Source organism: Dendrobates tinctorius, unplaced genomic scaffold, assembly GCF_039654945.1.
Source record: "Dendrobates tinctorius isolate UK_male_01 unplaced genomic scaffold, ASM3965494v1 ptg000097l, whole genome shotgun sequence".
NCBI lineage: Eukaryota > Metazoa > Chordata > Amphibia > Anura > Dendrobatidae > Dendrobates > Dendrobates tinctorius.
The window spans coordinates 9994525-10009248 of record NW_027361765.1 but is presented as its reverse complement, the minus strand read 5'-3'; the positions used below and the strand labels follow the sequence as shown (position 1 = coordinate 10009248).

Sequence of the window (14724 nt, the reverse complement as noted above, 5' to 3'; positions counted from 1 at the left end):
TAGTGATCGGACCCAAAGAGTGGTCGTAAATGGCTGCACATCCAGTTGGAAGAATGTCTCAAGTGGGGTACCACAGGGCTCTGTCCTGGGCCCTGTATTGTTCAACATCTTTATCAACGATTTAGATGAAGGAATTGAGGGTAAACTGATTAAATTTGCTGATGACACAAAGCTAGGAGGGATCGCTAATACTAGAGAAGAGAGAGAGAAGATTCAAAAAGATTTAAATAAACTTTAGAAGTGGGCAGCAACTAACAGAATGGTTTTTAACAGGGAGAAATGCAAAGTACTACATCTGGGCAATAAAAATGAAAAAAACATATACAGAATGGGAGGAATAGGGCTAAGTGACAGCACATGTGAAAAAGACTTGGGTATACTAATAGATCACAGACTGAATATGAGTCAACAGTGTGATGCAGCAGCAAAAAAGGCAAATGCAATTCTAGATGTATTAACAGAAGCATACAGTCTAGATCACGTGAAGTCATTATTTCCCTCTACTCCTCTTTGGTCAGACCTCATCTGGAATATTGTGTCCAGTTTTGGGCACCACATTTTAAAAAAGACATCAACAAACTGGAGCAAGTTCAGAAAAGAGCGACCAGAATGGTGGCCGGTCTGCAAACCCTGTCTTATGAGGAAAGGTTGCAGGATTTGGGAATGTTTAGTTTGCAAAAGAGAAGACTGAGAGGAGACTTAATAGCTGTCTACAAATATCTAAAGGGCTGTCACATTGTAGAAGGATCAACTTTATTCTCATTTGCACAAGAAAAGACTAGAAGCAATGGGATGAAACTGAATGGGAGGAGACACAGATTAGATATTAGAAAAAAACTTTTTGACAGTTGGAGTGATCAATGAGTGGAACAGGCTGCCACGAGAAGTGGCGAGTTCTCCTTCAATGGAAGTCTTCAAACAGAGGCTGGACAGACATCTGACTGGGATGATTTAGCGAATCCTGCTATGAGCAGGGGGTTGGACCAGATGGCCCAGGAGGTCCCTTCCAACTCTACGATTCTATGATTCTATGAATATTACAGCTCATTTAGCTAAAAATTGGGGAATTCATTTTGCTTCATAAAGGTACTTTTTATCCCTATACCAATTGTTCCACGTTTTTCCCTATTAGATAGGGTTTCTCTCTTTGGTTTCTACCAATCTTCCGAATGGTCTACCGGTCATCCACTCAGATATATGTCACCTATTTCACATAGTGATTTATTTAAATCTTCCTTGAAGTTGATGTATAGTATTTGCTACATTCAGTATGTGCTCATTATTTGTGCTGTGTATATTATGTTCTAGATGTACTTTTATCCTCATAAATGTGCCCCTTCTCAAGTTAGAAAAGAGGATACCCTAATTCAATTATTCATTGTTTTAAACGATTATTCCAAGAATACTATTAATTTTAAAAGACATTTAATGACTATTGAGGGCAATTTAGTGTTTCTAGCATAAACAAAAATACATTTTTACCATTTTTCCAGATGTATCAAAAGGTTCAGAATCAATCTCCTCCATCTGGCAGCTGACGTATAGTGGCTTCTGACTTTACTTGTAAAAACAGGATTTTTGGGTTGCTTACTGTAAAATCTGTTTCTCGGAGCCTTCATTGGGGGACACAGAGACAATGGGGTGTATGCTGCTGCCACTAGGAGGCTGACACTATGCACAAAAAAAGGTTAGCTCCTCCTCCGCAGTATACACCCCACCAACCGGCAGGAATTTCCTCAGTTAGTGAGAAAGCAGTAGGAGAAGTAACAGAATAGATTGAAACAGAACAGACAACTCAACTGTAAATAACCAACAACATAAGAACAGGAGTTGTAGAACATGGGAGGGTGCTGTGTCCCCCAATGAAGGCTCCGAGAAACGGATTTTACGGTAAGCAACCCAAAAATCCTGTTTTCTCGTTCGCCTTATTGGGGGACACAGAGACCATGGGACGTCCCAAAGCAGTCTCTGGGGTGGGAAACAAACTTCCATCAGGCCAGTGGACTCACCACCGCTGCCTGCAGGATCCTTCTACCTAGGCTGGCCTCCGCTGAAAGCGTAGGTGTGGACCTTCTAGAATGTCACAAACGTGTGAACAGATGACCAGGTTGCAGCTTCGCAAAGTTGCAGCGCGGAAGCTCTGTGGCGCACCGCCCAGGAGGCACCCACTACCCGGGTAGAGTGAGCTCTAATTCCCTGAGGGGCCACTCGATGCTTGATCCGGTAGGCCTCCAAAATTGCCGACCTGATCCAGCGAGCAATAGTAGCTTTGGAGGCTGGCTGACCTTTCCGCGCCCCATCTGGAATGATGAAAAGAGAGTCTGACTCCCTCAAACGAGTCGTTCTAGCTAGGTAGACCTTCTTTGCCCTGACCAAGTCCAGCTTGTTCAAGGAGCGCTCCCGAGGGTGAGTTGGACCCGGACAAAGGACGGGAGAACAATATCCTCATCCAGGTGGAAAGTGGACACCACCTTAGGAAGGAAAGAAGGCGGAGTCCGTAGAACTACCTTGTCCTGGTGGAGCACCAAGAAAAGGGAACGACAAGAAATGGCTGCCAAATCCGACACGCGCCGGATGGAGGTGACGGCTACTAGGAAGGCTACTTTCCATGAAAGGATAGGGAAACTTCCCTGAGAGGTTCAAAGGGAGGACCTTGCAGAACCTCGAGAACCAGATTAAGATCCAATGGATGTACGGGCGCACGGTAGGAGGAGCCGCATGAGCCACTCCCTGAAGGAAGGTCTTGACCCGAGGACGGGAGGCCAGTGTGTTCTGGAACAAAATGGATAGCGCCGAGACTTGACCTTTTAAAGAGCTGAGGGCAAGGCCCGCATCAAGGCCTGCCTGAAGAAACGCCAGAACAGAAAGGGGAGAAAATGACATGGGCGGAATGTTATTGGCCTCACACCAAGTGAAATAGGCTTTCTGGCCCAGATCATGGTATGAATAACCTGATCGCTTCAAAACATTGGACTCAATAGCCACGCCGTCAAATTGGGCGGCCGAGAATTGAGGTGGCAAATCGGGCCCTGAGACCGCAGATCTGCCCTGTCTGGAACCTTCCAGGAGGAGTCCGCGAGAAGGTTGACGATGTCCGCGAACCAAGACCTTCTGGGCCATTTCGGGGCGATGAGGATGACTGGACTTCCTTCTGCTTTGATTTTCTTCAACAGCTTGGGAAGAAGGGGAAGGGGAGGGAACAGGTAGGGGAGCTCGAACTAAGACCAAGGAATGGTCAGAGCATCGGCGCCCCTGGCGAGAGGATCTCGAGCCCTGGATACAAACTGTGGGACTTTCCTGTTGAGGCGAGACGCCAGCAGGTCAACGTCCGGAGTTCCCGAACGACGGCAAAGTTGATGAAATACATCCGGATGTAAGGACCACTCTCCCGCCGCGGGACTCCCGCGGCTGAGAAAATCGGCAGCCCAGTTGTCCATGCCGGGAATGTGCACCGCGGATATTGGTGGAACTGAAACCTCTGCCGAGTGAAGAATTTTGGACACTTCCGCTAGGGCTGAGGCACTCCGTGTCCCCCACTGGTGGTTGATATCTGCCACCGCTGTGGCAGTCTGTCTGAATATGGATTGGCAGGCCCCTGAGAAGTCTCTCCCAGTGAACGAGAGACAGATAGATCGCCCGTATCTCGATGACGTTGATCGGCAGAGCTGTCTCTATTCGACCACCGACCCTGAACAGTGTGATTGCGAAATATTGCCCCCCCAGCCGAGGAGGCTGGCATCCGTTGTCACAATCTGCCAGTGAATGAGAAGGAATGACCGTCCTAGGGCAATGAGAGGTGACGTCCGCCACCAAATGAGGGACTGCCTGACCTGGTATGAAAGGCGAATTGGACGATCCAGGGAAAGAACAGACCTGTTCCACCGAGACAAGATGGCCTGTTGGAGGGGTCTGGAGTGAAATTGAGCAAAGGGAATCGCTTCTGTCAACGCCACCATCCTTCCTAGAACTTTCATGGTTGTTCGGAGAGATGGAAGTCGTGTGATCTGCAGCGACCGTACATCTCGCTGCAGAGAAACTATCTTCTCCTCTGGGAGAAAAACCGTCGATCGACGAGTGTCGAACAATAGGCCCAGAAACACCAGACGTTGTGTCGGAACAAGGCAGGACTTCTTTTTGTTGACGAGCCACCCAAAATTGGACAGGGTGTAGAGGACGATGGTAAGATTTTGGCGAGCCTGGTGAAAAGACGGAGCTTTGATCAGAATGTCGTCGAGGTACGGAAAAAGAACGAGACCTCTCATCCTCAACAAGGCCATCAACGCCGCCATGATCTTTGTAAAAACTCTGGGTGCGGTGGCGAGACCGAAACGGCAGTGCAACGAACTGGTAGTGGTCCTGGTGAATCGCAAAACGCAGGAATCTCTGATGCCCGGGAAAGATGGGAACATGTAGATAGGCATCTTGAATGTCTATTGAACACATGAACTCCTGCGCCTCCATGGAAGCGATTACCGACCGAAGAGACTCCATCCTGAAATGACGCAATCGGACCCTGTTGTTCAGTAACTTGAGATCCAGGATGGGACGAACTGCACCATCTTTTTTCCACACTACAAACAGGTTTGAATAAAACCCTGTGAAACGTTCTGATTCGGGAGCGGACAAAATCACCCCGGAACTGAGGAGAGAGGTGATGGATGCGAAGAAACCCGGACTAAGGCAGGGTCTTTTGGATGGACTCGAAGAAACGATCCCGGGGACGAGAAACAAACTATCTTGTATCCTGGGGATACAACTTCCCTGACCCAAGCGTCCTCTACTGAGGCAAGCCAGACGTCTCTGTAGAAAAGGAGTCGACCGCCCAGTTGGGAAGGACCCTCAGGACTTCCTTGATAGTCATGCTGCTGTGGACCAACCAGATCTGGACCTGGAGGATCTGCCCTGGGATGAGTGAGATCGCCAGGAGGGAGTGGGTCTGAAGGAGACCTTCTTTCTATCCTGGCGTGCCTGCGGCCTCTGTTGGTAGACCGAAAGGGCCGAAACTGACGCCTTAGCGGAGGCCTACAAGGCTTGGACTGAGGAAGGAGGGAACTTGTGCCTCCAGTGGTGTCCCTAATAATCTGGTCCAGCTGGGATCCAAAGAGACGCACTCCCTGAAAAGGCAGATTGGTAAGGGACTCTTTGAAGACAAATCCGCCTGCCAAGCCTTGAGCCAAATTGTACGCCGGATTGTCATCACGTTGCTGGACGTCTGAGCCGCCCAAAACGCGGCATCCAAGGAGGCAGAGAGCAGATAATCCCCTGCATGGGAGATCTGGTTAGCCAGTTTGGCCTATTGCTCCGGTTGGGCTTTATCTAGGATGCCCTTGCGGAGATCCTCCGCCCAAGTAGCTATGGCCTTTGCTACCCAAGATGAAGCAAAGGCTGGGCTTAGCGCCGCCGCTTCGAATACTGACTTTGCTAGGGATTCTATAATTCTGCCATTAGAATCCTTTAGCGACGTCACACCTGAAATCGGAAGGACCTTGTTGATATGATAGTCTGGACACGGGTGCGTCTACAGAGGAGGAAGCCGACCAGTTGTCGGTGAGCTCTTTTGAAAATGGATAGAGCACGCCGAGACACTTCCCTCTTTGAAAGCGTCTGGTCAGATTTTCTCTCTCTCCCTGGTAAGCATCTTGCCAATCTCAGAGTGGGAGGTGAAGACTCTGGAAGGTGTTACTGCCCGTCTGAACGAAACCTCCTGATCCGAGCGTTTCGCAGGGGAGTCTGTATTTCGAAGGTGTGGTAAATCGCAGCAATGAGGTTCTGTACCGAAACCTTCATGTCCGCGTCATGGTCCGAATCCAGCTCTAAAATCTCTTCGGATGACGCATTCGAGAACGCTTCACCTGACTCGGGTGAGGAGGCACGGGAAGGCGACTGCTGGGAAGGACAATGTGGAGAGACCAGGCCAGGAGAGGATTCCGGCCGGAGATCCTGCCTGGGTCTTTTGCGGCTTCTGCTGGCTGGCTCAGATGGAACCCCTTGCGACCTGCTGGACCTTGCGGAAGTGTCCAGGGGCAACTTATCAAGAACGGCCACTAGGGACAGACACCCTGGTGAGGTCCGCCACTGATTGTGATAAAGAGGCCTAGCCAGGAATGGGGGGGGTCCACACTCATGTGGCGCAATAGATGGTTCCTGGACGGCATCGGGCTGAATTGCAGTCTAAACCGAGGGGAGTGAGAAAGTTCTCTGTGCTGGCGGACGGGCACATTCCGGGAGAAAGAACCCCGAGGAGATGCCGGAAGGTTGAGGGAAAGAAGGCAGAGGAGGGTGTCAGTCTGCAGTTGCAGAGCTACTCACAGTCCGGTGGCCCGAAAGGCGATGTGCCCAGCTCGTCTGAGATGCATGGCCGCAGTAGAGGATAACGAGGAACCCCTTTCCGCTGCCCGGTGTCTTCCAAGGCGTCAGGCTGACAGGCTGCAAAGATGGCGGCAGCCTGAGGTAAAAGGAAAGCGCGGTTAAGGAGAGAAGAAGAAGGGCGGAGCTAGCCGCCTGACCCAGAGAGAAGACCGCCCGCTGCCCAGCTACAGAATAGGAGGGTGGGTGGTCCTAGAACAGGCGGGAGAGCAGCCCGCCTATAACAGAGGGCGGGGGCCGTGGCCGCGACGGCCGAGTAGGCCCGAAATGAAGCCAGGGACTAAATTAGTATCGGCGGCCGCCTGTCAGCGCGGAAGTCCTGCAGCGCTGCCACGGCCACCCAAGAAGAAACCGCCGCCCGAAAAAAGCCCTCAGGATAGAATGAGGAGGGCGGCGGCGGCGGCGGGTGGGGGGGACAAGGCCCGCGCCGCAGCCGGGGCCTGGCATGTGGCGCAACAGAAAGTGCGGCGGCTGCCGGGAGGCGCAGGCAGCTGAGGACCCTGCGGCACTGCCCTGTGCCGCTCCGAAGAATCCTCCAGTGGTGTCTTCAATAAAGGTACCTTGTAAATTCAACGCTGTCTGAGTCTATTTTCCCAGTGTCCGCGCCTCGTCCGACCGACAGGCTCTGGTAGGCGAGTGGGTGGGAGGCGGGGGAGCAAGGACCATCCATATAGCTGGCACGCACCTGTGCAAAGCTCCTGGTCCTGCTGTGGAGAGCTATGAGGATACGGGGTGGCAGTACACGCCGTACTCATAGTCTCTTGTGGGACTACAGATGTGACTATTCACTCTGTATCCCTCCGGGACCCTGAAAAGGAACGACGCACGACGAGGTAGATATGGGTCTAATGAAAGACCCGTGTCCACCTCCTACTGACACTAAGCTAAACTGAGGAAATTCCTGCCGGTTGGTGGGGTGTATACTGCGGAGGAGGAGCTAACCTTTTTTTGTGCATAGTGTCAGCCTCCTAGTGGCAGCAGCATACACCCCATGGTCTCTGTGTCCCCCAATAAGGCGAACGAGAAATGAGTCTTTTTAGTTGTACTGTCATGTTATGGTACTTTCTATTGGCTTCTCTGCCGTGAACAGAGATTCTCCGTGGAGAGACTTAGCTGACGGTCAGTGTGTCCTCCAGCACTCAGTTCATTAACGAGGACCTGTTACGGACCAACATTTTTCAGTTTTTTCCATTATTTTATTCCGCTACCTACTGAGTAGTTCAATTCTTCTCTTCACCTGCCATACGTTTCCAGAGATAGGGGCTTTTTTTGGTCTTTACCAAGGGCGTGATGCTCACAGAGTAATATGCAGAGCAGCCTAAATACACCCCCCCCCCCATGAAGAATTCTTGGAGCAACGCTGCCTTGGTAAAGACCATAAACATTTGCACTAACAAGGCCCATATCTCTGGATGGCGGATTTTAAAAGAACGAAAACTTGATACTCTAGAGGGCAGCATGAAAAAAACAGTAGCACCAACTGGTCTATTCTGACCTGTGACAGGTCCTCTTTAAGTGGATGTACACATTGCTGCACCCTATGAACCCCAGATGGCCTCAATGTACAGAAATCTCGCAATAGCCTTCTTCATGTGAAGAGTTTGTGTTTTTGAAGCATGACAGCAACCATCGTGGTGAAACTACTAAAGCCCCATCGAGTCGCATACATGTCACTGTATGGAAATAAATATATAACAACTTTTCAGACAAGCAGCGAGTTTGGAAGAAATGGAGACAGTCTCTTATGATCGCCTATAGATGGAAAAGAAAGAAACACTACAAATAATATCATACCAGTCTGTAGAAAACCGTGCCGACTCAGCTCTTCAATGAAGGGATTCAAATCAGAGCCAATTTCTGTGTATTCCAACTTTCTCACTTTTATCCAATTCCGCTTGCGTTGGAACAGACGAACATACAGCTTCTGTCCTCCGGCTTTAACATATACAAAAGAAAGCAATGACATAATTGAAGGCACCACTGAAAAATACAGTATAAAACTATATACTATACACTGGGGGAAATAAGTATTTGATCCCTTGCTGATTTTGTAAGTTTGCCCACTGACAAAGACATGAACAGTCTATAATTTTAAGGGTAGGTTAATTTTAACATTGAGAGATAGAATATCAAAAATAAAATCCAGAAAAATCACATTGTATAAATTATATGAGAAATTTATTTGGATTTTGCAGTGAAAAATAAGTATTTGATCCCCTACCAACCATTAAGAGTTCTGGCTCCTACAGACCAGTTAAGACGCTCCTAATCAACTCGTTACCTGCATTAAAGACAGCTGTCTTACATAGTCACCTTTATAAAAGACTTCTGTCTGCAGACTCAGTCAGATTCTAATCTTTACAACATGGGCAAGACCAAAGAGCTTTCTAAAGCTCCCATCACACCTAGCGACGCTACAACGATCCCGACAGCGATACGACATGACAGGGATCGTTGCCGCATCGTTATGTGATCACTATTGAGATGTCAAACAGTCCGATCTATCCAACGACCTAGCGTGTCACGTGCCATAATAGCGACCTTTGTAACGATGTCGGTGGTCGTTGGGACCCTGTCACATTGCGTGTTCCATTGACGATTCACACCTCGATGAGGGATGTACTATGTGAGGCAGTATTTACACAGGCTTGGATTGCGCTCCCTTTTTTCACGCCCTCTGTGCTCTGATTGGTGGACGCTACCGCGTCCTGATTGGCGACCCTGCATTTAAAAGAAGTTGACACACTAGCACTTCATTTCATTGTTCCTGAACACGTAGTATTTTGTCTAGCAGAACCTAGTTGCGATCAGCGGTGTCCTATTAGCGTTCACCGGACGCTGTAGTGACCACCAATCGGAGCAGAGGGAGGCGTGGAAACGGGAACGCAAATCCACGCCTTTATCTTGATTGTGAGTCGCTAACGAGGTCGTTAGGCTAGGTGTCAAACGTGACGATACAAGCGACGCTGCGGGACATGAGCGACCAAAAAAATGTCCAGACATTTTGGGCACGATCAGCGATACCTGGCAGGGGGGCTGGTCGCTGCTCACTGTCAAACATAGCGATCTCGCCTGTGAGATCGCTATAACGTCACAAAACTAATGACTCAGCAGTGATCTCGCTAGCGATCTTGCTTAGTGTGACAGGGCCTTAAGGATGGCAAGGACAAGATCATAGACTTGCACAAAGCTGGAAAGGGCTACAAAACTATAAGTCTAAGTGCACACGTTGCAGAAAATTTCTGCTCAAAAACCTGACTCCCTTCCCAGAAACCGCACCTATTTTTCCGCGGTGGTTTTTGTGCGGTTTTGATGCGTTTTTTTCCGCAGCGGTTTCAAAACGCATGGAAGAAGCCAAAAACGCGGAAAAATCCGCAAAATTAATGAGCATGCTGCGTTTTTTACCGTGATGCGTTTTTTTCGCGGTAAAAAAACGCATCAATGTGCAGAAAAAGGCAAAATGCAGAGAAATTACTGGGAAGTTTATTTTTAGCGGTTTTAGTGAAAACGCTAAAAAAAACGCTAAAAAAAAACGCTGTGTGTGAACACAGCCTAAGTAAGATGCTGGGAGAGGAGACAACTGTTGGTACAATAATAAGAAAATGGCAGAAATACAAAATGACTGTCAATCGACATCGATCTGGGGCACCACGCAAAATCTCACCTCGTGGGGTATCCTTGATCATGAGGAAAGTGAGAGATCAGCCTAAAACTACATGGGGGGGGACTTGTTAATGGTCTCAAGGTAGCTGTGACCACAGTCACGAAGAAAACCATTGGTAAAACATTACACCGTAAAGGTTTAAAATCCTGCAGTGCCCGCAAGGTCCCCCTGCTCAAGAAGGCACATGTGCAAGCCCGTCTGAAGTTTGCCAATGAACACCTGGATGATTCTGTGAGTGATTGAGAGAAGGTGCTGTGGTTAGATGAGCTTTTTGGCATTAACCCATTTCACTGTATTTGGAGGAGAAATGCTGCTCATGACTCAAAGAACACCGTTCCCACTGTCAAGCATGGAGGTGGAAACATTATGTTTTGGGGGTGTTTCTCTGCTAAGGGCACAGGACTACTTCACTGCATCAATGGGAGAATGGATGGAGCCAAGTGCCGTAAAATCCTGAGTGACAATCTCCTTCCCTCCGCCAGGACATTAAAAATGCGACATGGCTGGGTCTTCCAGCTAGACAATGACCTACAACATACAGCCAAGGCAACAAAGGAGTGGCTCAAAAAGAAGCACATTAAGGTCATGGAGTGGCTTAGCCAGCCTCCAGACCTTAATCCCATAGAAAACTTATGGAGGGAGTTAAAGCTCCGAGTTGCCAAGCGACAGCCTCAAAATCTTCTTGATTTAGAGTTTATCTGCAAAGAGTGGACCAAAATTCCTCCTGACATGTGCGCAAACCTCAACATCAACTACAAAAAACGTCTGACTGCTGTGCTTGCCAACCAGGGTTTTGCCACCAAGTATTAAGACTTGTTTGCCCGAGAGATCATATACTTATTTCTCACTGCAAAATGTAAATAAATGTATATATTTTATACAATGTGATTTTCTGGATTTTATGTTTGATATTCTATATAATTATAGGCTGTTCATGCCTTTGTCTGTATATAGTGTGTAGGTGACATGAGCTGGACATTAGACCTTGTGTTACTGAAAAATACACGGCGGGCACTGGGAAAGTTTTCTTGCCCTGCACAAAAGGACTCCAAGGTGACCAAGCAGCTTGCCAGGCGGCAAACATTGCTATAAACAGATAATTACAGCTATAAAGACAACATTGGCTGATAATCCAGACGCACGGACAAGGTCTGTGTTATAGCCTGGAGCTAGTTTCTAAACTGCAAGTCGAAGAACTTTGCAAAAAAAAAAAAAATCTTAGTGAACATAATGAGGAAGTATAAAAGGTTATTAAAATGGAAAATCTGGAGACGTGTACCTGACAGCTGACAAAATGTTGTTAGAGCAAGAGTATCTTCTTCACTGAACAGACTCATGTCTTCCTCATTCTCCATGATGGTCTGCAGGACCATTAGAAAGTTCCTCAAGTAGTATGGCGATCTAAAGGAGTCAGACACTGGTTCCTTTACGCCATCTGCTTCCATGCTATTCTCTGCATCATTGAATGGTTTTAGAAATTCATCAAGTACATTAGGATCTTCCACAGGAAGAATGTCATTGTTTTCCTCTAGAGAGGACACTGTTGCATTATCACCACAGCCCAGGTCCTTATCAGTAATGTCAGAATCGGTTTCCAAGGAATTACTGCATCTCATCTTTTTAGAATCAGTTTTTAGGAGGAACATGCCACTTTGCTTACGTTTTAAAGCGTCAAGTTTCTTATCCGATACACAATCTAACTGCTCTAAAGGCAGAACTTCAGCAGAAGAAGGTGGAAATTCACCTCCAGGAGTCTGGTTATTGTTTTCATGGGCATTCTCCATACTGTAAGAATCTGAGGATAAAAGCACCTTGTCACCACAGTCTATATCTCCAAGAACATGTGGGTCTGGGGTCGCAGGAGTGTCTTTGTTATCGCAACCATCATCTTGTACCCTTCCATGTGATAAGTCTCTGCTTTCAACTTGCTTTGCTTTACGAGTCTGATACCTTCTGGAAAGTTTGGATGAAAGGCTTCCCAGTGGTACAGTTGCCACTACCTCCACATCTTTCTGGGTTTCGTTCATGGAGATATTCATCCCAAAGTAGGGGCTAGCTTGTTCACCATTATCTTGGACCTGGACCCTTGGATTTTTTTTAAGCTTACTTTTGCTTATTAAGGTCTTATGTTTTAGATGCAATTGAGGGCTTGTACACGTAGAGGAGGCCTGCTGTGTGACACCAACCAGTATTACATCGTCATTCTCTGCCTTTGCTTTGGGGCACATGTCATCAATGTGCTTGTTTAAGCCAAACCTTGGTACCATTTCCCCACAAAGAGGGCAGGAAACTTTTGGTGGAGGTGCATTCTTGAAGAAAGTGACAATCGATGGAGAGGCTGAGGATTTTGCTGGGGATGCAGTGACGCTTACAGCCAAACTTTTTCTATTTTTGGATAAGGAGAGACGGGACCTTTTCTTTTCAGGAGTCTTGTTTTGCGCCATCATGAAAATAGAAGCTCTGGCTGGTCAGGTAGAACGTCCTGCATACCTTCATCTAAAAGATGGGGAAAAAAATTAAATACAAATTGTAGATCTCTATATAAAGTAAGTTGTGCACAAATGTTCAATATGTCTTGGAGCAACACAACCAGTTTTCAGAACCAACATACATGTTTAAGGGTTTTACTAGGTTTAGAAAAGTATCACGAATGTACATCAATGTCCTATATGATGAGACAAAAAGCCAGTAATGCAAAGAAGTGCCATTCCACAGTGACTTCCACTGGCTGCACGACATCCTATTATATTCTATAGTCATCTAAAAAAAAAACCTGCCAAGGAATGACGTGGCACAGTGGATTCCTGGTGCCATTGCTGTTTGGAGCATTCACATATCCTAGTGAAATGCTATGGCTGTATGCACGGAAGACCTCTTTAGGCACCAAATAAAGTGTTCTACGACTTCCTCCACATTCGAAAAGTGCACATTTATTCACTCCCTGTCCTGTGGTAAAACAGAAACTCATTATTATTAGAGATGAGCGAATTTGTTCGGATTCAGTTCTGAATACGATAGGAATCGAATATTGTTTTTGCAATATTCGCAGAACGTCATTAGAGTCAATGGGAGCAGAAATTTCTGAATATGTTCGGAACCGATTAGAATACATACGGGACGAATATTGTTCGAATATGTCAAAATAAGATTTGGACCAAAATCAAAACAAATTTGCTCATCTCTAATTATTATATATCCTTCAGCTTAGTTCCTGTGGATGGCGTATCACAGCTCATGTACCCGTCCACGAGAGCGCTCAGCTTGTGACTATGGCTAAGCATGGCATGCAGAGTAGCTGATACCCATTAGACCCAGAATCACCGTTTTTCACAACCATTCTAAATAAAAGACGCATTGGATGAAGTATGTGTAATTGATGACAACTTCCCTTTTTTTTTTCCTCTTCACAAAAAATTGTCAGGGGGTATTACATTATTTGTGCGATTTTGCAACATCAGGAGACATTGGTAGGCATATTTTTATAGAAGAAGAAATGTCCAGCACATAGAATATCATTCTGCCACATAGGGGGCATTGGAAAAAGACGCCAAATATTTGGCCACGTTAATTAAGGACTGGAGCAGAAGGCTGCTCAGTGCAGACGAGATGCATTGTTTAGGATGTTACTTTCACAATACTAGTAATAAATGCTCTCCAGTTTGTGTGAGAAACAAACATCTGCCCTGAGAAGACGCTGGCTCTGTATAGGCAATGTCCACTGCGGAAAAGTCGGTTGTTACAGTGGTTTTCCGCTAGACTGATCAATATCAGATCAGTGGAGGTCTGAACGAAGCTCCCACCGAGCAGGATGTGAACAGGGTCTGACAGCACAGGTCCATACACGGTGACCATTGCCCATCTGCTCCAGTGGACAACCCTTTTAAGAAAAGGGCCTCTGACAATATATCCAGGATGTTCCCAGAGACAGGGAATCTATGGTGGCGCCTGGAAGCTGAGTGACTCGCAGGAATCGGGCAGTGTGAGCAGCTGAACGCCCGGGCGGAGGTGTGTACAGGTGATTTGGGATCTGGCCTGCAAGGCTACATTCTTCATTCATTAGGTTGGGGGGTGGTGGCTTTATAAAGGGGTTTGTTGCCGGATAAATATGTTTCCACCCATTTTGTTCCCATAAACTAGGCTCAGATTGTCGGCTGCTCATACCCCATGATCGTCCGTGATCCGTGAGACCGCTCACAGCTCCCCTGCAGGTGACACGGGGGATTACACACCGTGCACTAGGTTGTGTGACAGGTCGGGTCCTCCACAGCGACATCCGCCCTGCTCTAGTAAGGATGGCCACTGAGCCACCCAGCTTGTTGCCAATAACCATAGGGAAACTTCTCTAATAACATGGCCTCCTGGTCCTGAGCAGACCCCTCCTTATCACCACCTAGCCCCGAAACCCAGCAGCTGCGCACTGATACACCCAGTACAACATACCCTAGATATACCGCAGGACCCGAAACCACACACGTGAACCAGGCTCCTGCTTACCTGCCACACTGCAGGGAGGCCGCCATCTTGGGTCCAGAGTTCAAACAAAGCTTTATGTAAACGGACAAAATGTTATATATTCCAAAAATAATATAATATCAGCAAAGTATGGGGATTGTGGAAGCGCGGGAGAAAGCTCCGTGTACCAAGCTGTGAGTGGGTAGGAAAAGTCTCCAGAGGTAGGAACTCTAGTGCTGGGT

At 47.4% G+C, this 14724-nt stretch overlaps 1 protein-coding gene across 4 annotated transcripts in view; it reads right to left on the bottom strand.

The window, feature by feature from the left end:
- FAN1 (FANCD2 and FANCI associated nuclease 1) overlaps positions 1-14724 on the bottom strand; it is a 72303-nt gene that overhangs the window by 56960 nt on the left and 619 nt on the right. The window contains exons 1-3 of one of the 4 annotated variants that reach the window (XM_073586888.1): positions 14525-14697; positions 11310-12526; positions 8161-8301 (exon numbers count right to left, since the gene is read on the bottom strand). In XM_073586888.1, coding sequence (XP_073442989.1) covers positions 8161-8301; positions 11310-12477 — 1309 coding nt within the window. In that variant the 5' untranslated portion in view covers positions 12478-12526; positions 14525-14697. Of the gene's footprint in view, positions 1-8160; positions 8302-11309; positions 12527-14191; positions 14213-14259; positions 14427-14524; positions 14698-14724 lie in introns of those variants that run through there. The other 3 variants (XM_073586889.1, XM_073586892.1, XM_073586891.1) reach the window with 3 other exon arrangements.